At 38.7% G+C, this 23,054-nt stretch overlaps 1 protein-coding gene across 1 annotated transcript; it reads left to right on the top strand.

Annotated features, from left to right (window-relative positions):
- Window positions 1-654: 654 nt before the first annotated feature.
- On the top strand, window positions 655-23,029 carry TMC3 (transmembrane channel like 3). The gene is made up of 22 exons (XM_074917174.1): window positions 655-764; window positions 1,974-2,117; window positions 3,446-3,521; window positions 6,510-6,591; window positions 7,241-7,347; window positions 8,387-8,485; window positions 8,578-8,720; window positions 10,162-10,309; window positions 11,227-11,270; window positions 11,442-11,589; window positions 12,376-12,485; window positions 12,641-12,719; window positions 13,214-13,459; window positions 15,065-15,193; window positions 15,847-15,914; window positions 16,150-16,278; window positions 17,103-17,213; window positions 17,755-17,880; window positions 19,241-19,319; window positions 19,515-19,557; window positions 20,573-20,870; window positions 21,615-23,029. Exons 1-22 carry the CDS (start codon window positions 655-657, stop codon window positions 22,450-22,452), a joined length of 3,357 nt encoding a protein of 1,118 aa, XP_074773275.1. The 3' UTR covers window positions 22,453-23,029.
- Window positions 23,030-23,054: the final 25 nt, after the last annotated feature.

Here is a 23,054-nt window from a genome sequence, read left to right on the forward strand (position 1 = left end):
TTGATAGTTCCAAAAGAAAAAGTGTAAATTTAAGTATAACGAATGGAGGTCATGTGGAGAAGTTGGGGCCAGGGCCCAGGAAAGCAGCAGCCCCACATTCCATCAGGGCTGTCCTTTGGGAGAGGGTCTGGAAGTCCTGTGGGAGAATGATGCCTTATTTTTCCCTGTCAGTAAAGGCCAAAATGCAAACTGTCTCACTTTACCCAAGTGAGACCATTCTCTCAAGCCCATAAAGCAAAGATATCGACAGTACATCCGTCATTCACTGGAAACATCACCCAGAGCAGGCCGGCGTGGTGCGGTGGGATGGCGCTTTGACGGAACACCTCATCCACGACGAGGGGAACTTGGCTTTGAATTAAAGCCCACATCTGGCCCACCCTTGGACTCTGCTCCCCTACCTTGCTCCTGGGCATCCCTCTCAGCAGCGCCCTGGCAGGGGCTGCTGTGCGCTGCCGCTTTAAGGCATGCAGGCACTGCCAGGCAGAGGTCCTCTCCACGCTGGAGCAGCAATCCTCTGCTCTGCAGGGCTCGCAGTCGCTCGCTGCTCTCTACTTAATAACATTTGGCTGCTTATGAGACATCTGACCAGCAAGCTAAAGGCTTCGTTCTAGCGCAGCAGAGTTTCACCTGGTGCGGGCGGCAGCTGCCACCATGGCAGCAGCAACGGGCTCTCCTGCAGTAAAAACTGCCAAGTCCTGCAAAAAGTATCGAACGCTGAAGCGGCACGCTGGCATTTACACCTACCAGGAGCCACCCCACAGGTAAGAGACCCTCCTCTCCCCTGAAGTGCACATCTGACTTGTCTGGCACAGAAGTGGGATCTTGTCTTTTCGCTTTCATTTAGACAGGGTGAGGTAACGTGGGAAGGAGCGTGAGAAAAAAATCACTCTTCTCTCTAGATGTATTTCAAACCTCTTTGTTTTTTTATTTTCACAAAAGTCATGTTTCATACTGCAACATAAACACTGTACATTAAACAGTGTAACTCCAATGAGTTCGGGGTATAGCAGGGTAAGAAATCTCTCTGCTTTCACTGTGTAATGATATATTTCCCTTGAATGTCCCCTGTGACCAAGGTGACAGGACTGTGGACTGATGGATCAGTGGTCTGATGAAGTATGTCCTTTGAATGTTCTTACAAGGCATGGTTTAGGTTATGATTTATTTCTAAGTGATTAAAAGGTGATGCTTTTTCAGCAAAAATTGCAGGGAACTTTCCCAAAAAGTACATAGCAATACAATTAGAAAAATTCCTAGCTGGTGGTTGTTATAGTACTTCAGATCTCTTCATTCAGGGGGAAACAGTCACCACAGGTTTTTAGACCTAAGCCTCTGCAAGAATGGATATTGCTGCTGTTTCGTATATAATGCCCTGTTTCAAACAGGGAATTGTGAGAGCTGCAGCTTAACAAATGTGGTGACAGCATCAGAAAAGATGATTTAATAATCATCCACGGAAATCTGCATCAAAGCACGTGAATCTTTTTACAGGGACAAGTAATTCTTGGTGTGCAGGGTCCCACACTCCCATCTCCCTCAGCAGGGAACAGTGACTGCGAGCCAAGCATCTGTTCCCCCCGTTCTAATGAGAAAATATTTTATCAGTATTACAATCAAAATAAAAGGCCAACACCACCTGGTGAATAAATGAATATTAAGTGCTCTTGCTATTTAGACAGCATTTTGTTCCAGAAAAATACATAAAGTGTCTTGCTAGCATGTTGTACAAGCTGTACGGCTGGAAATGCTTGGAGAGGAAAGACTGGGGTTCATCGGGGGAAGCGGGGATAATTTATAATTGGTGGGGATTCATCAACTTTAAAACAATAAGGTCATGCAAGTTCCTTAGCTCACTGCTGTTACGTTGCTCTAATAGGATGGATCCTGTGCAAATCAATAGTTTGTTTGGGATCCGAATGGGAATCATTTGTCTTGTTTTCCCTCTTGTGGGGTGTGTGCTGCGTTGCCAGCAACTCGGATGATGATATCGGTGAAGAACAGGCTGAGAGCCACGACCCAGAGCAGATCTTTCAGAACATCCAGTATCAGAAGGAGATTATGTCCAACATCCGCTGCCGGCCGTGGCCGATGAGGCAGAAGCTGAGGGCGCTCAGGTAAAGGTGTTTGCACAAAAGCTTTCAGGCTCACTGACTGTGACAAGTGCTTCCAGCCTCAGAAGTTTCTCAGTGTAAGCTAGAAGGGGTTATACATAGAAATGATTAAGAGCTGCTGGGAAAGCATGCCATGAGGATGATCTGACAAGATCTGAGAGCTGGCTGAAGGCAGCAGCCTCGGGGTGGAAAGTCTGCAGGTGAAGTTGTCTCCGATGTGTGCCTGTGGCTCCCATTAGACAGCCACTGTACAGAAGAGAGCAAGAAATCACGCTTTGGCTACTAACTATTAAAACAGTGTGTTATCTATTCAGCAGCCTAAGGAAAGGATGTTGGTAATACTCAGTAATCAATTTTTAAGGTAAACTGTCTCACTGTCCCAGAAAGGAAAACCAGTCTGCCATTTTCAAGGTAATTGCATGTGATGATGGCATGATATGAGAACAGAAGCTAGCCAGAATCTTTGGATAATAGATTGTAAATGGCAGTAAATACTGGACACTTGTAGGTTTCAAAGGTACATTCAGTTTAATAATAACATGCTTCACATTTTAAGATTGCAATTATTATATTAATAATTCCAAATTTACAATGAAAGAGTGGGTGCCTAACTCTTTGAGTTACCTGTCTAAATTTTGTCAGGTCTTTCACAGCGTGATCTCTTTGCTTTATTTTTCCTTTTCATCTGGCATCTTTCTCCTAAAACTATGATGCTGGGATGGTATTTTAGTGATAAGGAATCCCTACCAGCAGTAGAGCCCTTTTGTAATCTTGGGAGCAAAGAGAGATTTTCCGCTCTCAGGCAGAGTCTGTGACTCGCTGCCTTCCCGCTCCTGTTGATGAGATTTTGGTGGTCCCCATCCACCTTCTGCTGAGCTCAGAGACTCCATATGACCAGATGAATGTGCACCTATTTGCATCTTACAAGCGTGCTACACAGTATTTGCAGAAGATGTGTTAGTATCCACATGAGATTAGCCTGACTGTAATGGGAATTATTTTTATTTTAGTCATTTGAGTTGTGCCATTTTAAAAGAAAGACTTTGAATCAAAAGGATAGAGAAAACAAAAGAGAGAAATAGAAAACTCTCCCTGCAGTCAAAATTTCGAATACTGAGTTTTCTCAGACAAAAATCTCAGTGGTTTTAAAGTGTCAGTAAAAATCTCAATAGGAAAAGAAAAAAAGCTTTGCCTGGATAAGGATTTTATGGTGAGACAGTCCACGATGGTATTTCAAAGCATTTGACAACTTCATTAGTTACTGCTTGTGCCGAATAAGGGGCTCCAAGTAGCAGGGTCATTGTAGAATGAATTTCCACCTTCTTGTGCAGACAGGCAAAGGAGATCGTGCTGAAGTACGAAGGGAGGCTCACTAGAACAAGAGGTTACCAAGCCGCTGGTGCAGAGGTATAGCTGCTTTTCCTTAAATCACAGCTCTTTTCTGTAGTTTTCATTTACAGAGACATACGTTTGCTATGCTATCCTGATCTCCAGCTCAGGAACTCTGTAGAGGGAGGAAAAAGCAGTTAAAATCTTTTTTTTTTTTTTTTTTTTTTTTAATTGTGAATGCAGTAATTACATTTTTGCAGACTAATTTGATGTGTTGAGGGATGGATGTCCTTCTATTAACGCAGTATAAGCTTCCTTCTCAAATAATCTACAAATATTGATGCCTGCTAGAGGGGGTGATGGGAATGGGATACCAGCAACACGATACCAGTTTTCTCTGAAGAGCTATTTCACCAGACTCTGGGGCCACAGTTCAATAGTTTACTATGAAAAATGTGTCTAGCTTTTAGTTTGGAAGAAAATCCTACAAAAGCTTATGGTAAATACATTGTTAAAGCAGGGTTTTGCTTGCATAATAGTCAAAGGACTTGAATCTGATCTTGGCAAGTCTACTTACATCAGTGAAAATAGATTCTGGCCCTAATTTCTGGAAATTAAGAACATGTAGGAAATTGTCACTAATATGCAAGCAAGAGAGAAGAGATCTTTAGTCATCTAAGCAGTCAAGAACATTTTTGTCATAATGAGTAGACTTTTAGTGAGTAACAATTCAAAAAGGCAGGGTTGTAACAGTAAGATTCATGTTTTATTCATGTGAACAAGTGAAAAGCTGCATATGTATCTGTCATTCTGTTATGTTGGCCCACAGCAAAGGTTAAAAATACTCCTTTTCAAGGTAGGAAAGGGTCTTTTTTTTTCCTTGTTCTGCCTTGGCATGTGTGGAAGTAATGCAGCGGAAGTAACAAATCCTGTTATAATAAATACTGGTCTTTGCCTTTGACTTGAGTGGAACTAAGATGATACCTAGAAAGAGAAGTGCTAAGGGTCTGCAATACACGTTAGTAAAGCAGAGATTGGACTCATTGCTTGTTCATATTCCCTTTCCTATTAAAAAAAAAAAATAAAAAATAGGCTTTTATCTTAGAGTTCACAATGCATTAAAGTTTGTATCTAATCTAATGGCTTCTATTGTGTGTATTTGCTTGAAGATATTCAGTATAGGGATATAATTCAGCAGTTAATTAACACCACTCATTATGTGTAGGGGAACTGTATTATTTTTTCCTAGCACAAATTAGGAAATATAGACTTTACATCAAGGCTAAATTCAGTAAATGCAACAGAATGAGCTGCACATTTTTATTTTTTTTTTTTAATATAAAATTGGAAGGGCTTCATTTTCATGTATTTTCTCAGAAAATAGCATGGTGACCAAGGAGACAAAAACTGTAGCACAGCAAAACAAGCACGATGTCATCAAAATTAAGAACTCTAGGGTTGAACATATGCTAAAACCAAAATGCAGCTGTAAGTTTATACATTTTTAACTAAGGTTTTTAAATTGGCAAAATACACACTATTCATAATTGGGCAATCCATTCATGCTGCTATGTATGAAAATTCAAGTTAAAATACCTCTTGCTGTTTTGACACTGAAAGTATTTTCCTTTCCAGTTCAATTATTTTATATTTGCATTGTATATGTTCATATTTGCAATTAATGCCAGATGCCCATACTCTGCATTCTAAGAGTATAAATTATCTGTTCAGGTATGCAGTAGGCAGGAAAAGAGGTGATAGCTATCTAATTATAATTTTAACAAATACTACTCCCACATGGACTCCTTTGTGTACTTTGCAAATCTGCAGTGCAACTGGCACAAGCTGCTTGATTCCTTTCTCTGCCTTGCGAACCCTGTTTTCAAATGAAAATAGCAACCCCAGCAATTCCCATGCAATTCCCAGCACCTACAGTTTCTTTGTTCAATTAAAATACTTCCCGTTCATGCAATAAAATACCACACTACTGTAAAAATTAATTCACTTTGGCCAAAGATATTGATGATATATTCAGTAATTAAAATGTTATTTACTCCTCTTTGGTTTTAGGAGATTAGATTACATGATATACTATTGACACTGCTGCTGCCTAAGATATAGGTGTTTTTTTTAATATCTAGCTGTACTAAAAATACTTTATAATGCATAATATATAAATATTATTTTCCTGTTGATACTATAAAATTGTAGCTCTAATTCAACAAAGCAAGAACCAGCGCAGTTTCGCAGATGCAGATATTGTTTCTTCTCCTCCATGGATATTCACACCCCACTGTGTGCAGTTGCTTTCCTCTGACCATGCAATAAATGGAGGTTGAATAAAGACTCAGCGCCGGTTTTCTGCACGTATCAGCTGTTAAGACATGGAGCTGAGGATACGATAGTTGAATTTGCTACTGTTTAATACAAAAGCTTGTTTTTCCCCTAAGGAAGTTTCCTCTAAGGCATTACACTTCTCTTAAATTTGAAGTTAGTTGTCCATTTTGTTTGTCCAGGAAAGCAAATTTATTATGTGTAGCATGGCAGAATTCCCTCATAAATTACTCAGAGGCTAGGTGTCCTGGCAATACCCAGCTTGGATGACTTCTGCTGCCCGGAGCCACTGCCTGGTCCTTCTCTGCAGTTCCTCCCCTCCACAGCCCCCACCCACGGAGAAGGTGTCAGGGAACTGCACCCATTGGCTTCCTTCTGTTGGTTCCTCATGGTCTTGACATGTAAAAGGTGTAGAGTGGCAGCTCCTGTCTGTCCCCTCGGTGTATAAAGGGTGCCCTCTCTCGTCTTTGTTGGCATTTGGCCAAGGACTCCTTATGGCCCCCACATTTATGTGTTTCCAAAACCCATCATGGTTTGCTTTGCCCTCCTTACCCAGAGACGTTCTCGAAGATCTTAGTAGTTAGTGTTTGTAATATTTCTTGTGATACAAGATGAAAGAGACATGAGCAAAATACTCTGCATTTCTTTTTTCTTTTCTTTTTTTTTTTTTTTTTTTTTTTTTTTTTTACATGCTGGAATGTCATATTTCTCATTTCTCTGCTTTTTTCTCAGCTTTGGAGGAAGTTTATTCGACTTGCATATAATTTTGTCGTAATCTTTATTCCTTGGGAAATGAGAATAAAGAAAATCGAGAGTAAGTATAAAGATTTAATGCAATTGAACAGGAAAGCACTTGATAAAATAATATTTGGGGGAGAGTTAAATGTAAACTTTCAGCGGTCGCATTTTTGTTTGAAACTTTGCTTTTTCTTCTTTTCCTGGTGCCTTAGACATCGCACAGTTCTCATTTATGGTTAGTGGGGGTAACTTTTAAAAAGTTAAATTTTTCTCATTGTGATTCTGAAAATGCAGCAAGATTCGGTTATAGTTTATATATAGTCCATGGGGTGGCGTCCTCGGACCAGCATCTCCAGATCTGCCCAGGGTTAAGTGTGGTTGTAACCTGCATCACCAGCCCTTGAGTTTTTGAATTTAATTAAAGCAGCCCTTAACATTATATCAGCAGTCAGGTCATACCTCCGTGCTTCAGTGGGAAAGGGAAATGGATGCATGATGTCACCCAGTTTAGCAGCTTCTTGCCTAAACGCTGCTGGTAACCATGAGACTTCTCCAACAGACTTTGTGTTGGAATTGTATTTTCCTCAATGACATGTTAACATTTTCTCTACTTCGCTGTGAATAAGAAAGGTTTTTCTTTTATTATTCAAATAATATTTCATGCATAAATAATATGAGCTTTTATAAGAATGGGTAGCTCAGATAACTATTTTCTGTGGTTTAAGGTCATTTTGGGTCTGGCGTTGCCTCTTACTTCATCTTCTTGAGATGGCTATTTGGAATCAATATTGTACTTACTATAATGACGGGAGCATTTGTAGTCTTACCAGAGGTAAGAACATGTTGCTCATGTTTACAGAAAAATGCTTACTGTTGTGCTTTCTGAATTAAAGTAATGCCACACTTAAAGGCATACATCAACTTGAAATGTACAATTTCAGATTAATTATTTAAAATAAACTCCCCTCTTAAGAGGTTTTCTTCTGCCAAAGGATGAGATATTTTTGCTATTAGTGTTAGAGATTATATTTTGTCAACATTGGTACTAATGCTTTTACAGAATATGTTTGTATCCGATTACTAAAATGGAGAACCAAATCCTGAAAGCTGTAGTTGGTGTTGAGTACACTCAAGTACTCTGTTACACCAAATGACTCTGTTAGTGTCATTTACAGACAGAAAAACATAACCTTCCTCTGCACACTCTGGATTATTGTCCATTAGAAATAATTTTCTAGAAGTTCTGAACAGCCACAACTTTGTTCAGTTCTTGCATGTAAGTAAGGGTTATTGTTAACTTTGTTAAATTATTAATATATATTATTTTCCCTCATCCTGTACTTTAATAACGTTATGAGAAAACATGGAAATATCTGATTATTCATCTCATTGGCTAAAGTAAAAAAAAAAAAAAAAAAGTATGCACCCACAAAACAAACAAAAAAGTAAACTGTGAAATAGGAAAGTTATTCACTTTGATCTTTTACTTTTTTAAGGAAAAGTAGATTTAATCTTGAAATACCATTTTGAGATCAAACACTGTCATCTTTAATTTTAAAAAGCTTAAATTAAAACAAAGATAACTTTTAAAGCTATTTTGGTAGTGGTTTCAGTTAATCTCTCTTTTAATTTCTCGGCCATTTTGAAGACATCTACAGAGCACCGAATTTCCTCATAGGTAGACCACAGGCAGCAAAAAAAATGAATGCAGGATTTCTCATGGAGTTTCTGGTTTAGGACAAGGAAGGACCCAATACTCGCTGTCCTAATCGTATCACGGGGGCAGGCGGGCGGCTGGTGGTGGGTTCTGCTGTGCAGCCCCAGGTCCGACGGGCTCGCCCAGCTCCTGACACCATCTCTCTCTTTCCCAGCTCCTGGCCGGAGCCCCGTTCGGCAGCACAGTCAGCAAGACCATCCCCAAGGAGCATCTTGCATCTGCTCAAGATCTGGACACCATCTGGTCACTAGGGGCAAGGCTAAAACCACTCTTTATAGTTTTGCTGTTGCTGTTCTCTTATAATCACTAGTTCCTGCTCTTACTTACGGGCTCTGGTCTTTGCAGGGCTACCTCCAGTACTCTGTTTTGTTTTACGGTTACTACGGTCATGACAGGAAGATTGGGAAAGCTGGGTATCGGCTGCCCCTTGCCTACTTCCTCGTTGGAATGGCAGTGTTTGCTTACAGCTTCATCATTCTCTTAAAAAAGTAAGACCTCCAATTTACTGCTGTTCATAAGCTTGTGTGTTCAGGCAATAGTTAACGGGGCATTTATCCCATTTCCTCTGTATTTATTCTGCATAGAAGTCTGCTAATATCAGGGATGCAGACTGAGGCTAATTCTAGCTTGCTTTTTATCTTGCTGTCATTTATCTTTGCTCTCTCTTCAGTTTCACAGTCTATAAAAGGAGGGCAGCACAGATGATATATGTGCTTTGTGTTTGTGTAGTGTAAGGTCTGACACTCATGGAAGTCCTTCCTGTTTTCCTTTTTTCTGCTATAAATATTGCTATAGCAGAAATTTATATTTTAAGTGTAACAGTTTCAGCACTATTATTCCCATCTGTTGAACTACAAATATACAAATTCCATCCTAGATGTAATATAATTTACATTGTTTCAGATGGTATGTGGCATTACGTTCAAATATAAGCTTAATTTCTTTGCAGTTGAAGGGCCAGGAGTAGGAGTTACTTAGCAGAAAGAGAAAGACTGCCAGTCTGACCATAAATCCAGGAATGGGCAATGCTTGGAGAAGCGGCAAGGTCACTCTATCCTCTCCTGATTTGCATTCTCTTCCCTTCTGGATACCTATTTATCCAGCACAGTGCAGTCCATGGACATTTTTAGCACTGCCTGTATTAAATCTGTTTTGAAGCTGAACCTTCCCTTACCATTTATTTTTATTCTACCTGCTGGTTTGTGCCAAAGGGTCACTGATAGGTTTGGAACTGATGTACAAATCTGCAGTTTCTGGATATGATTAGCTCTTCTCCTTCTGACTTAGCTCACTGACTCTCTGCTTAGCTGCTTATAGTTCCTCTTTCAACGTTGTCCTTTTGGATGACCTTTCTTTCATAAGCTATTGACCTTCATTTCATTTCTTACACTTTGCAATATTCTGCCATTTTGCCTATCCGAGATGAGTAAGTGGGGGTTTCTTTCTTTTTCCTGAGGTCTGTAAAATGGCACTGGGTTTCTATTTGACAATAACATGTATTTTGAGGGTGAAAACAATACAGAAAACAATCAGATCTTGTGTTTGATCACTAGTTTTGCCAAACTAGCTTGTAATCACAGTAATAGTGATCTTAGTGATGGTATCTTACAGCTGGATCCTACCTGGAGATTGTAGAACTGAAATATATTTAAGTCCACAGCTCTAGGGAGATTTATTTGCTTTATTTGTCAGCTATAAAGAACGTAAATATCAAAACGGCCTTCCACAATGAGTCACTTCTGCACTAGAACAAAAGTGAAGTTCATGCTCGGAACCTCACCCGGTTTTATTTTCTTCAGAAAGCTGCCAACAATGGCACTAATTGCTGCAAACTTTTCATAGTTCTAAAGGCACGGACATCTGAAAACTATGAACCAAACCAGTGATTTCCTTCATTAACAACGGTCGAATATTTGTTATTTTTTACAGAATGGCAAAGAACTCAAGAATGAGTTTAGCAAGCGCCTCTGATGAAAATTACACTTTCTGTTGGAGACTGTTCTGTGCTTGGGACTATTTAATAGGAAACCCTGAGGCTGCAGAGAGCAAAGCTGCTGCCATAGTTAATAGCATTAGGGTGAGCAACTGACCTTCAAATTATTTAGACCTGATCTGTTTGTTAATCTCTAAATTATCTTTCTTTCCTCTCATTCCCTTGCGTTTCCTGTTGGGTTTTGGTATTCATTTACAGATCTGTTTGCCTAGGGTAGGGTTAGCATCGCTTCTCTGTGTGGTATTGCAGTCACATCGTACTTAGTGATGCTGTCATTCTGTCCCAGGAAGGCCATTGTGTTGTTCTTCCTAAGAGCTTTATTTAATGACACTGTGTATGTGACGAGTTAGATAACTGGAAACAAATTTGCTTGTGATGCAATTTTATTGAGTAATAGGATCAAATTAATGTTAACAATGTGAAAATACTCATTTATTTCATCTCTCCATAACAAATGGTCTAAGGACATCTTACAGCTCTCTCAATATTAGAAAATTGCTTTAAATACAGATGTTTTCCATTGAGAATTTAAGAACAGATGTGGTTTTCATCAAAAGTAATTTATTTCTCAAAGTCGGTGGATTCTCATTAAGTCATTGAACAAAATTACTTCAAATTGTGTCAAGGATAAATTAATAAGCTATGATATTTAGTTATTATGAGGATAACTTTTGACAGTTCTGTATTATATTACTGACACATGAATTCTATAGGCACATCCTGCAAAAAGATCAGGTAGTGTAAACCTCTGGTTGTACCCCATTGAACCCGCATGACTGAAAGTGCACAAGTATTTGAGGAATTTGTTTCTCAGAAATCTCCTTCGCTATTTAAGCTTACTTATCACTCCTAAAAAGCTATGCAGGGCAGAGAAGTACTTATCTACTTGCACTTTCAGGATGTGAAGTTTTTTTATTAGTATACTTGATAACTTATGCAGAAGATATGTGCATTATTTTTGCTGAAAGCTGTTAAAATGGTAATGCTGTGTTTCTTTCCAGGAAGCTATATTGGAAGAGCAGGAAAAGAAGAAAAGCAAAAATTTGTATGTATATAAGATCAGAGATACTTTTCAAAGCACTATTTTGATGCAGATAGCAGTGCTGATCTGCTTGTCTCGTACTTCTAAAAATCATATTACAAAAGGCCCCTGGTTTCATAGGACAACCTACTGTATTGCCTGTGTCCTTTTTTTTTTTTTTTTTTTTCCCCCCAGGGCAGTGACTATAAGCTTAAGAATTATTGCAAACATCCTTGTGCTTCTCTCACTTGCTGGAAGTATTTACATCATATACTTTGTTGTGGATCGATCCCAAAGGTTAGAGCGCGCCAAAAAGGAATTGACTCTTTGGGAAAAAAATGAGGTACGCTGTCTTTATGCCACCTCTGTGTTAGAAGGAGGATTATTTTCTTGGGGCTTTCTGTAGCGATAGAGTGCACTGAGGTGTAAATTGCAAAAGATTATCCAGGAGAAATGAGGAACAAGAGGGCAGAGTGGTGATTACCTGGATCTGTCCTCGCACACTTGCTCCCTCTGCTCTGCAGCAAGGTGTTAGCAGAGCTGGAGTGGGCAGGGGCATGCTGCAGGTCCTCCTTTCACAGAGGCTGCAGTTCTAGCTGGCCCCTGTTTTGCGAGGACAAAGCACAGACTTTCCTGTCACTTACAAATCTACTCTTGCACCCATGATTGAGCTGAGCAAATACTGGGCCAACAGACCAGACAGGAATCAGCTTTGACAATAACTATTGATTTCAGCTGGGGGATAGTGAATGTTCTGTGAATATTTCCATTCAGAGGAATGAGTGGATACTGAGAGTAGGAAGTGAGTAAGTATGGAGAAAGTACTCATCCATTTCAGGGGAGGATGCTGGCTTCATATTTCCCATGTATTGTTTTTATTTTAATTAATAAAGTAGTAACTTTAAAGCTATAACATCCAAAGTAAAGACTCCTGAGTGGTATTCCAGATCTATAATTTTGGATCGTAACTACTGTTATTGTTAATGTCAATAATAACTTTTTAAAATATCTCCTCCAAGAAAAGCCATCACCAAAGCATGTGCATCAGCAGTATTTTAATCAGCACTCAAGTTACCACAGAAAATCTACATGAAAAGCTACCAAAATGCTGTGTCTTTCTGTTCTGTAGGTAAGTGTAGTTGTGTCACTGATTACAATGATCGCACCCTCTGCTTTTGAACTTGTGGCAGCTCTGGAGATGTATCACCCAAGGACTACTCTTCGCTTCCAGCTTGCCAGGTATGAGCATTATGCAGTGTAGAAAATAAGGGGGAAGAAAGGGAGAAAGAGATGTGCTCTGGTGACATGTTTTAATCCAGCCAAACCAGAGGATGTATGAGAAGGGAATGGGATAATGATGGCAATAACCCATATGTTATTCTTGTTGTTTTCAGGGTTCTTGTTCTATACCTGGGAAACCTCTACAGTTTAATCATTGCTCTCCTGGATAAAGTGGACAGTATGAGTGTCACTGTAAGTTTAACTTGATGTTTTCTGATGTGTAAAGCGAGTAGACTTCATAGATAGAATTCCATTTACTGTGATATGTATGAAGACAGATGAAAATTTCTTTGCAGTTGATTAAAACATATTACATTTTCATAGGATTGTAAAGTTAAGTTTAGTTTTTAATGTTCGTTTACAACTGCTTGTAGTTTTTTTGGATAACCAGATCCATTTGACTGCTAATGTAAGACAATAAATAGATTTCTGTGCATTACTTAACTATTAAAAAAAGAAAAAAAGCCATTACTTGAGGTCAAATATTTCCACCTACCTAAAATCAGCTTTCAGTACTGCCCTTACAAGTTTTTTCTGACTCCATACATTGACAACCACTTAAGTCACCTAACTGCTGCTTGAAAATACGTGAAGATATGCCTCTAAGTGTGTATGTTGTAGAAGGTACAGACATCTGCATGTATGTACAGTTGAAAAAGTAGCTTTCAGGACATTTATCATTTCAGGACTCTGACATTAACAACAACGCAAGTAATTCTACCACCTTCTTAGCAACCAAAACTCTTTCTAAAGAAGACAATTTATCTACAACTATTCCTGATGTACAAATTAAGAGAAATGGCATTGTCACGTTGGAAGAGAGTCGCGTTCAAGGCATGACAGTCTCTGACTCACTGGTTAACAGAACAGTTTCCTTTAACTATAACACCCAGAACCCACAGGATCAGTGCTGGGAAACATATGTTGGTCAAGTACGTAATTGTTTTATTATGTCATTAACTTATTCCTAAAGCAAGTTTGACTAAAAAATAAAATCATGTTGTGCTGTGTACAATTTTAGAGCTTTTCTTTGTATAAATTCCAGAATTTAGCTAATGATTGTGTAGAAAGAGTAAAAAATACGCAAAGTGATATGGCCCAGATACAAGCTTTGTTTTTTGTTCAGTATGTACAATGTGTTTAGTGTTGTACAGATGTTGTTTTGCCAGGCTTTGGTCTCCGTCTCCAGCTCTGCACAGGCAGATGCCTACAGATGTCTGATACAGATCCTATTTTAATAGGATACATCCTTTTAAACTGATACAGAGAAACATGACTATAAAAATGTATAAGCAGTAACATGCACCCAGTGCAGATTCAGATTGCTGCCTGGATAGAGGGGGATGCAGACCCAAGCCAAGCACAAGATTTGCACTTGGTCATATGTGTAATATCTTTGAAGTTTCTATTAATTTTGCCTCAGTAAATTCCTAGAGAATCCAGTGTTCTTCATTTCTTTGGAGAGAAAGAAGACAAGAACAAAAGGTTTCAAAATACTGTCAGTTTGTAAGAATGGATCCAGTTGGGTGGCAGCACCTTCTATGCATGTTCCCACAATTAGGTTGCAGAAAATCTGCAGATTTAATATAACACCTTTTCCTTCCCTCCGTGTGAAGTGTACATCGTTTGTGGCATTTACTTTGAGTGACTAGCAGTGGCACTAAAACATACAGACAAATTTTAACCACACAAAATTCAAAAGACATCATTTGATCCCAAAGTACTTTGGTCTCTGTCAGTGTTGCACTTATGTCCAGGCCACTAGAGTAAGAATGATGCTGGAGTGCTTCTGACTTGCTGATCTCCTCGTTCCAGAGTGAGCAATATTACAGGTCTTATTTGATTATCTGGAGCAAAAGACTCCTCCTAGGTTTATTAGCCTGACTTTTGTTCTTGTATGCCCCTCTCCCTATTGCACAGTTATTAGGAAATTTTTAGAATCGATGTCCATGGGATTTTTTGATTGTTTTTTTTCCCCAGAACAGCCTAGAGATGTTTTGAATTGAATCATTTCTATTTAATTGTATTATTTTAAAGCGCAATTAAATATAGAATAACCCCATTCATTTGTAAGCACTAAACAGGTCTCTTATGGGTTGATGATCCTACTGCCATTGGGTTTTGGTTTTGAATGAGTAATAAGCATTTCTCATTGCAAAGCACTTAGCATGTATGTATTACAACCATCAGTATAATAAAGAATTGGGTATAATAGAAAAAAACGGTCTGTTTAAGTTTATCTAGATAAATTTTCAGAACAGTCATTAAAAAGAAAGCTTGAAGCCGTCATAACCAGAATTTTATTGCTGACAACAATAGAAGGCACACTGGAAACTTCATTATATTTGTTCTTTGGTAAAACAAAGTAAGGGAAACGTCAAACAGGAAAAGCTTAAAAGGGTATTATTTATATATTCAAATAATATTTTATCAGGATACTAAGTTTTAGCTAAAATACAAGTACAAATGCAAAAGAGCCATATGCAGTCCATTTGCTTCCAGAATGACTCAATATGTATGAACAATGTGTATTTCAGGAGATGCTAAAGCTTTCAATTATCGACATGATTTTCACAGTTGCGAGCATCCTGCTAATTGATTTTTTCCGTGGATTGTGTGTCCGATATTTAAGTGATTGTTGGTGCTGGGATCTAGAAAGCAAGTTTGTAAGTACAGTCTTTATCAAACTAAAGTGTTGAAGGTGGGTAGGCTCCTTTCCTTAGAATTGAATGTCCTTAAAGCTTTTCGACAGATAAATTATTTCTTGGTAGCACACATCTATAATGGCACAGCTCACACTGAGTTTAAATTAGAGGGCTCAGGGTAAATGCTGAGACTGGATGTTTTTCTCAAGCCTACTCCCAGTGCCATGGTGAATAAAAAACTTTGTCTTTCCCAAAATGAGATTATGGAGTAGTCCCAGAGTCAAATGGCATGAGGTTTCTCCCCACATCCTCTTTTCTGCAGCTGTAACATCTATCTGTAATGTAGATAGTGGTCCAAGAAACATTAACCGAAAGCATACAGCCCTTTAGGTCAATTAGAGTGAGTAGTATTTGGTTAGCAAGAAGCTGTTGGCATGAAAAGCTGAGGACTGTCCTTTGTCCTTAACTAAAGAAGTGAACTAGAGAGGAATGAATTTATGTAATTTGCTCCTGTAGAGTAGGTTTTACTGTGTTCCCACTGCTGAAAATTGGTATTTGATCTGGGTGTTTCAGACTATGTGCTGTCTGCAAACTGATTCAGTCAAATGCTTCTAATAAATGTTCTGAAAAAAAGATTAAGACAAGGTATTCATCCTACACTGTGTTTCTTGTAGCCAGAATATGGAGAATTCAAAATTGCAGAGAACGTTTTACATTTAGTCTACAACCAAGGAATGATCTGGTATGTAGTCCAGAAGTGATTTTTCTTGACTTTTGTTGGCTGATTACTAAGTCAGTCTGATTATTTCCAATGAAACCTACTCAAGTAAGATATTGGTAATACAGTCTGTTATACTTTATTATAATAAGAGATCATCTGTTGATAGTGAGATGTTTACCCGTTTTTACCCCATGTTCTTTTGCTATTAAAATTACTTCTGGCAACACTGAGCACTGACATGATACTATTTTTCCAGGATGGGAGCTTTCTTTTCACCATGCTTACCAGCATTCAACGTTCTCAAGTTGATTGGACTCATGTACCTGAGGAGCTGGGCTGTGTTAACGTGTAACGTACCACATCAGCAGGTTTTCAGAGCATCTCGGTTAGTCAAAATAAGAACAAAAGATCAAGAACAAATCGAATGCAGACAATGGAAATGTCCTCTGTGCACAGGAACAAAATGACAGGAGATTTTAGCTCTGAAAGATGACAATCAAATTTGATAGAAATACTGATAGCAGAGGTCTGTGAAAAAAACATAGTTACTGAGAAACTGGAGGGTTTGTAAAGCCGGGTTAAAAGATATTCAAGCACTGAAAAATATGTCAGGGAATATTCCTTGACCCATATATGTGGCCTAACATAAATGCTTTATTTCCATACAGGTCTGACCGAGCACAATAACCTGCACGTGTGTGTTAAATGTTGTCCTATTTCTTGATGTTTCTTTCTTTGAAAGCTGTAAAGTATCTGCTTTTGTCTGCCATCGCACAACAGATTTCCCCACTTTTCTTTTATCATGATGAATATCTTAACTGTTTGTTCAAAACGGAAATAATTTAGGCCATCTTTAATTCTTAAGAATCGGTTATTTCCAACATGTTTTGAAGATGAAGCAACTTCTGCCACTGTTCTTTTTCTCCCCCAACACAACTGGGTGGTAAGGTCAGTTTTTATAGAAGGGTGCTATAAACTGTTCTCTGGCTGCAGCAGTGGTATCTGGAAACCACCGCAAATAGGATTTTCATCATTAAGAGTCTGTTTAAACGGGCTCTGTGCAGACTTTCTAATCATAGCAGAGTGATTTTGATCTTTCCGAAATTTAGATCTTGAACTTGTTAGGTAGATGCAGACTTGCACCTTTTATGTTGCCTCTGTTTTTCTCTCTGATTAGTATAATCTGAAACATGTTACGCCTTCTTGCAGATCAAATAATTTCTACTTGGCCATGCTGCTGTTCATGTTGTTCTTATGCATGTTACCAACAATTTTTGCTATTGCCCGATATAAGCCATCTTTAAGCTGTGGCCCCTTCAGGTAAGTTATAATGGACTGCTGAAAATGGCAAAGATTTTATTTCACCCTCTCAAAATAAATTAATCAGATTCAGTAATACCCAAATTACCAATTAAAAAAAAAAAAAAAAAAAAAGGATTTTATAGACAGGACAGTTTTTCTGCTGCCAATGTTTTCCAGTTAAAGATTTAATTAGATGAATATGTCAATGTTCTGAGTGAGGCTCAATGTTTTGCTTTATATACATGGGTCGGTTATTTTATGTTTACATAATATAATGTGCCACCAAGCAATCTAGCACACATCACCGTCCTGTGTCTCAATTCAAGCACTCTCCAAGCCAATGCTTTTATGCTTTTGAAAAATGTGTTAAAAAGCAAACAATGAACAAGTTGCATTTATCTAATTTTTTTTATCTTTATTTTTTTCCTTTCACTATACTGTTTCAAAGTAGTTTTGACTGAAACTCCTTGTTTATTCAGTGTCAACACTGCTTAACAAACTGATGTACCTAGAATTTCTGACTTAATTTTACTTTTTTTTTTTTTTTACCCTCTTGTAGTGGACAAGAAAAAATATATGATATTGTTTCTGAAACAATTCAAAATGATTTTCCCACATGGTTCAACACAGTGATTACTTACATCAGCAGTCCTGTGGTTGTTCTCCCTGCACTACTACTTTTATTGTAAGTACTTTGTTTTTCACAGGCAGGTTAAGTTGATTGTATTAATACTGGCCTTATCTCTGTAGAGTCAGATGTTGATACTGAGGAACAAACATTGCATTATTGTAATTTTATTAAGCACATCTGAAAAGAAAAAAAAAAAGTCATCTTATTGAATATATGATATTTGGATCAGACGGGAATGACAGGACATTAAAAAGACTGTCATCACATTTTCAGAAGGAATTTCTTCTTCTGGGATACCATGGTAAAGCAAGTTCACTATATTGTGTCAAGGCTTGCAGTGCTGTTTGTTCCAGAAGGTTTTAAGATACTTCTTCCCTCTCAAGAGCTCCTCAGAAATTAATTTTCCATTTCCTCATGGTCATTAGTTCAGTTCATGACTGTGAACAGAGCTCAGTCTGTCATTTGAAGAAGCTACCCAGTCATCTTGATTTCTGACAAGATAAATCAATTATGAAGGTCTGTTCTTACGTGTTAATGTAATATAACTTGCTGCAGACTTTCCAGAGGAAGTCCTTTCTTACTCTAGTTTCTAAATAATTGTTCACAGCTGGGAATTAATATCTACTTTGAGCTGTTTGAAATTCACTTTCCTCTGTGAAGTATCATTTGTTTTGCGTGTAGCTTTGTATCATTTTTTTTTACCTGTAAACTACAGATGAATGCAGTTTGTCCCACCAGTGGGCTTTTCAGACACATCAAAAAGACCAAAGCAATACTTTCTATTTGTAACCCTTTTCCTCTAAGGTCCCAGCCACATAAATATGAACGTATTTATGAATTTACATAGATCTATTGACTGCTTCACACTGACAGCTAAGCACTTATGTAAATGTTTGTGCTGTGAAGTCTAGCTCTAAGACTTTACTTCATCCGAAAGCCACTGTAATCCATTATGTCAGGCCAGATCTGATCCTGGCTTGTGTAAACAAGGTGTTATTCCAGTCAACAAAATTGCATTGGTAAGAATTTGCAAACTCAGCTGTAATTCTGGTTCTGTTCTGTAACCTAGGACTAGAGAAAAAAAAAAAAAAAAAAGACAAAAAAAAAAAAAGACGAGAAAGCCTTTGTCAAAATTTCATACAAAAATAAGCCAAAAATGCACAGAGGGTTACATGCACAATGAAAAGAACTGCAAAAAAACACAGGCACGATTAGAACTGCTGTTAAATCTGTTTTCAGTGTCACTTTCTTTCATGTATGTTTGCTTGAAAGAAGGCTCTGATCCATTATCACAGTATAAAGGAGATGCTACAAAGCAGCAACTGAACCTGTATATCATTTGATGACCTATAAACCCTCAAAGGGAAAACTGTCAAGAATGTTTGTGACTTATAATCACCTTTTTCACTTCTAGCATGCTAATCTATTACCTACAAAGTATCGCAAGATCATTAAAATTCACCAACAATCAACTGAGAATGAAGATCCAAACAGTAAGTACGGTTCAAAGCACTTTTACATGTGATTTGGTGGGTCTTCAGGAAAGTACTAGCCTAATTAAATCTCTAAAATTACTTCCAGTGTTTCACAATGTAAAACTAATCCTGTATTTATCCTCCTTACCACAGCAGTTTTACTCTCTAATCCATAATAATCTACTGCTTCTCATTCCTCTGAATGTATTCTAGGAAAGGAGTGAAGATAAGAAGAAGGTGGTTCAGATGGCAGTAGGTAAGTTGGTGAGCTTTAGAAATGCCACTATTAGTAAAGCATTTAGACGCAAAAATGTTTTGATTTCTCATACATATAGGAAAGACCAACTTATTTTTTCAAAAAATGTATTTCCTGTAGAGTCCTCATTTTAGAGGGTATTTGAGCTCAATTTGACTTAGTCTTGGCAGCTGAAAGATGTGTAGTTTATACTTAAACTCTGCTGGGATCTCTGGACTGGGTATTTTCCTGCTTTTACTACCAACAGGGCAGAACATGGGAGGCATCTCAGATTCAAATTTTGTCAGACCTTGTGAAAATTCAGAGGCTAATAAGCAGAAGAGGGGGAAGGGAATGTGCCCTGTTCTTTGATCTGAGTGAGTTCTGAGATTCTAGCAATGAGAAATCACAGAAAGGATGCCCTCCTTCTAATACCTCCCAGTGAAAGGAACACTTAAAAATTTGCCAAGCCAAAGAGAAGACATGATTCAGTAGCCTTATAGATAGATCGTGATGCTGCTGTGACCCGCTTATAGCTCTCCAGCAGATAGATAAACAGTGGAACACCTGATGTATAGCAATATAGTGATCAGAAGTGAAAATTATGGGCAATGAGGTATGTGTCATAGTTGGGTTTTCTTTCTTACAGAAACCAAATTCAGCTTTTGGCTGTGACCAGCACAGTCACTGGAACCTGTTTGCTGAATTTGGCCACTTTCATATTGGTAGTGGTGAACTAAAACAGGGCTCTTGAAAAGAGACATTGGCTTGTTGCCCATTTTGGAATCTTTCAGTGCTATGTCCAGTGTTTTTCCTGTGTTCCCCAATACTACGCCTGCCGTGTACCGTAGTATGTCGATCCACCCCTTCATCACCATCTCTCCCAGTGTGACACCAGCTTCTCCCTTCTGAACACAGTGGGGTTCTGTTAGCATTGGATCCCCTGACTTAAGGGTGAATTTGAGACACGGTGTTTACACAGCAGCTTCTAAATTCAGAGGCCTGGACAGTTCCTGTAATAATTTCTGTTTTCTAGCCAGAATCCAAAATCTGGATGGGAATGACAAGAGACCAGAGCAAGAAAGTGATATTATCAGCCAGGAGTCTTCTGTTCGGTCCTCAACTCCCCGAAAGAACGGCAGTGTCTTGAATTTTGAATCTCCCGTGAGCAAAGGCACCAGAATACAAACCATTTCCCAGTCTGTGCCCCAATCTGTGCCTTCAACTGATGTTGCAAGACCTACGAATGCAACTCCCACAACTTCAACCTCTTTAACGCCAGCTCCCTCAGCGTCAAGCGTACAGAAACCAAGAAATGATCATATCACAAACAGGCAAGACTGCTTTGGTTTTGAAATGGCACTTATTCCAGCAGCTCTATGACATACCTGTGTTTAATTACAAAATAGCTGTGTATTCAGACTGTCTGGAGCAGTAAAACAGCTGAGGAATTTTTTAAAAGCAGATTCATTCATGGGGTACTATTCAGATTGCTGGTGACACCACCTCCTTAACTCTTCTGATCGAGATGGGATTATAAAACTTTTGAAATTATGTAGTTGGAGTTTACACACACCTCAAGCAAAGGTAAATACTAAACTTTCCCTCAGGCATGTAATTATAATTGTGCAGGACACTGTTTCCATGAACAAGACAAACACAGTAAGAGTGAAGGAACTCTGTGCAGAATGCCTGTGCAGGTTTACTTGTAGGAGAACAAGTTTTGGACATCAGCAGACTGATGCTTTAAGCTGTCTGTTGGTTTTTTTTCCCAAGTGGTCATATAAAGAGCATTTTTAAATAGGTCTCATAATAGTAAGAAAAGAGAATGCGAATGTAACTTGAGAGGTCAACTGTCTTCTGCCTTTTCCCAAGGAAAAACAAACACATCTCCTAATTTCTAGGGTATGTTTCTCAAACTGGTCCTAAAAATTTGGAATGATGGAAATTGCCATCTCCACCCTTACAATCTAGTATTTGACTTCCAGAGAAATTACTTTTTTTTTTTTTTATGTTTTAACTGCATTAATAGAGAAGTGTGTATCTCAATATTTCCTTCCCTTTTTTCCTTCCTAAAGGTACCCAAGTGTGCATGGGAGTGCAAGTGAGCTTTGTAAAACAAAGCCCTACACACCAGTGTCTTTCAAAAAGCACACCGAAGATGTTCATTCTGAGCCTCTCTTCAGAAAAGGCATTCGGCAGGTAAATCCGGATGCCCTTGGGGCCGGTGCTCCTGTTTTTGTGGGACGTAGACCATATGCTACCAGGTATTTTATTGTTAATGAAAATGAGACCCGCAAAAAATCGCTCCGTTCTACCTCCCGACTCCAAAGGCACTTCAGAAAGGATGAATCAGGAGATATTATTGAGTTATATCCACACAATGTCAGAAGATACGTGATTCGAACACCACATCAGAGGTATTCCCCTCGTCCCAGTGAAGATGAGGAGGATGAAGAGGAACTCAGGAGAGAATTCATGAAGAGATCCCACCGCCCTCGCTCACTGTCTGACCTTCGCCCAGCACCGCGATTTTACATTGGGGAACGTGCTGATGGCCACATTCTTATGAGCAAGGATCTAGCCAGAGTGCATTACAAATCCTGGGATGATGGTTTTGAGCTAGACCTGGACAGGCCTCCATATGCTTACAAGAAAGTGCACCTGAACTATCCTGAGCCACGTGTGAAACCAAAATCAAAGCAAAAGCTGGAGCAATCTCTAACAGAATCTGATTCCATTTCCATTGAATCCAGCAGTGATCCACAGAACAGCAGCAATGACCAGTATATCCAGGTTATTCATAGCAAGGAAAAGTATCCAAAACCTGGGACAAAACTCATCAAAAAGAAATCAAAAACAAGCATTGATCTAAGTATGTCTGAGCCTAATGAACTGGTATGCTCAAATGTCTGAAGAAGCGCCTCAACCTTTTTTGTGATTTGAACGGGTGTACGTGCATGTGTTGTACTTGTTGTTTGAGGTCTGTCGGAATAACTAAATCATAGACTTTGCAGTAGTAGTGTATGCAGTCACTCGAGGCAGAAAAGCAGAATCAGCCTTGTGTTTTACTGTTAACTGCACCTTGCTTTAATATGATACGTTGCAAAATTTGGAAGAGGAAATTATTCTAATTTATTACTGTCACGTAAAAAAGCACCCCACATACTGGAAAATCAAAAGCTATGTACTTGGGGCACTGCAATTAAACCAGTACAAAAATATGTCAGATGAGGCTCTCTTTGACACAGTCACAGCTAAAGATGTTTCCACCGAATAAACGAAGCAGGTAATCAGCTTCCTACAAATAAGAGCTGCTATTTACAGTATAATTTATGACATCCTGATGCACTTAGTTTGAATACGGCATAGCTCAGACAAATCAGTGGGTTAATTAGAGAGAACAGGGAGTTTCTTTACGGCAACCTGCAACGGGCAACAGTTACTGACTGTAGCAACGCACGCCAGCCTTCTCGATAAAATATTAAGATTCTCCAGCAATTTTGTGGTGAGACTCC

This window comes from Athene noctua, chromosome 13 (assembly GCF_965140245.1).
Source record: "Athene noctua chromosome 13, bAthNoc1.hap1.1, whole genome shotgun sequence".
Taxonomy (NCBI): domain Eukaryota; kingdom Metazoa; phylum Chordata; class Aves; order Strigiformes; family Strigidae; genus Athene; species Athene noctua.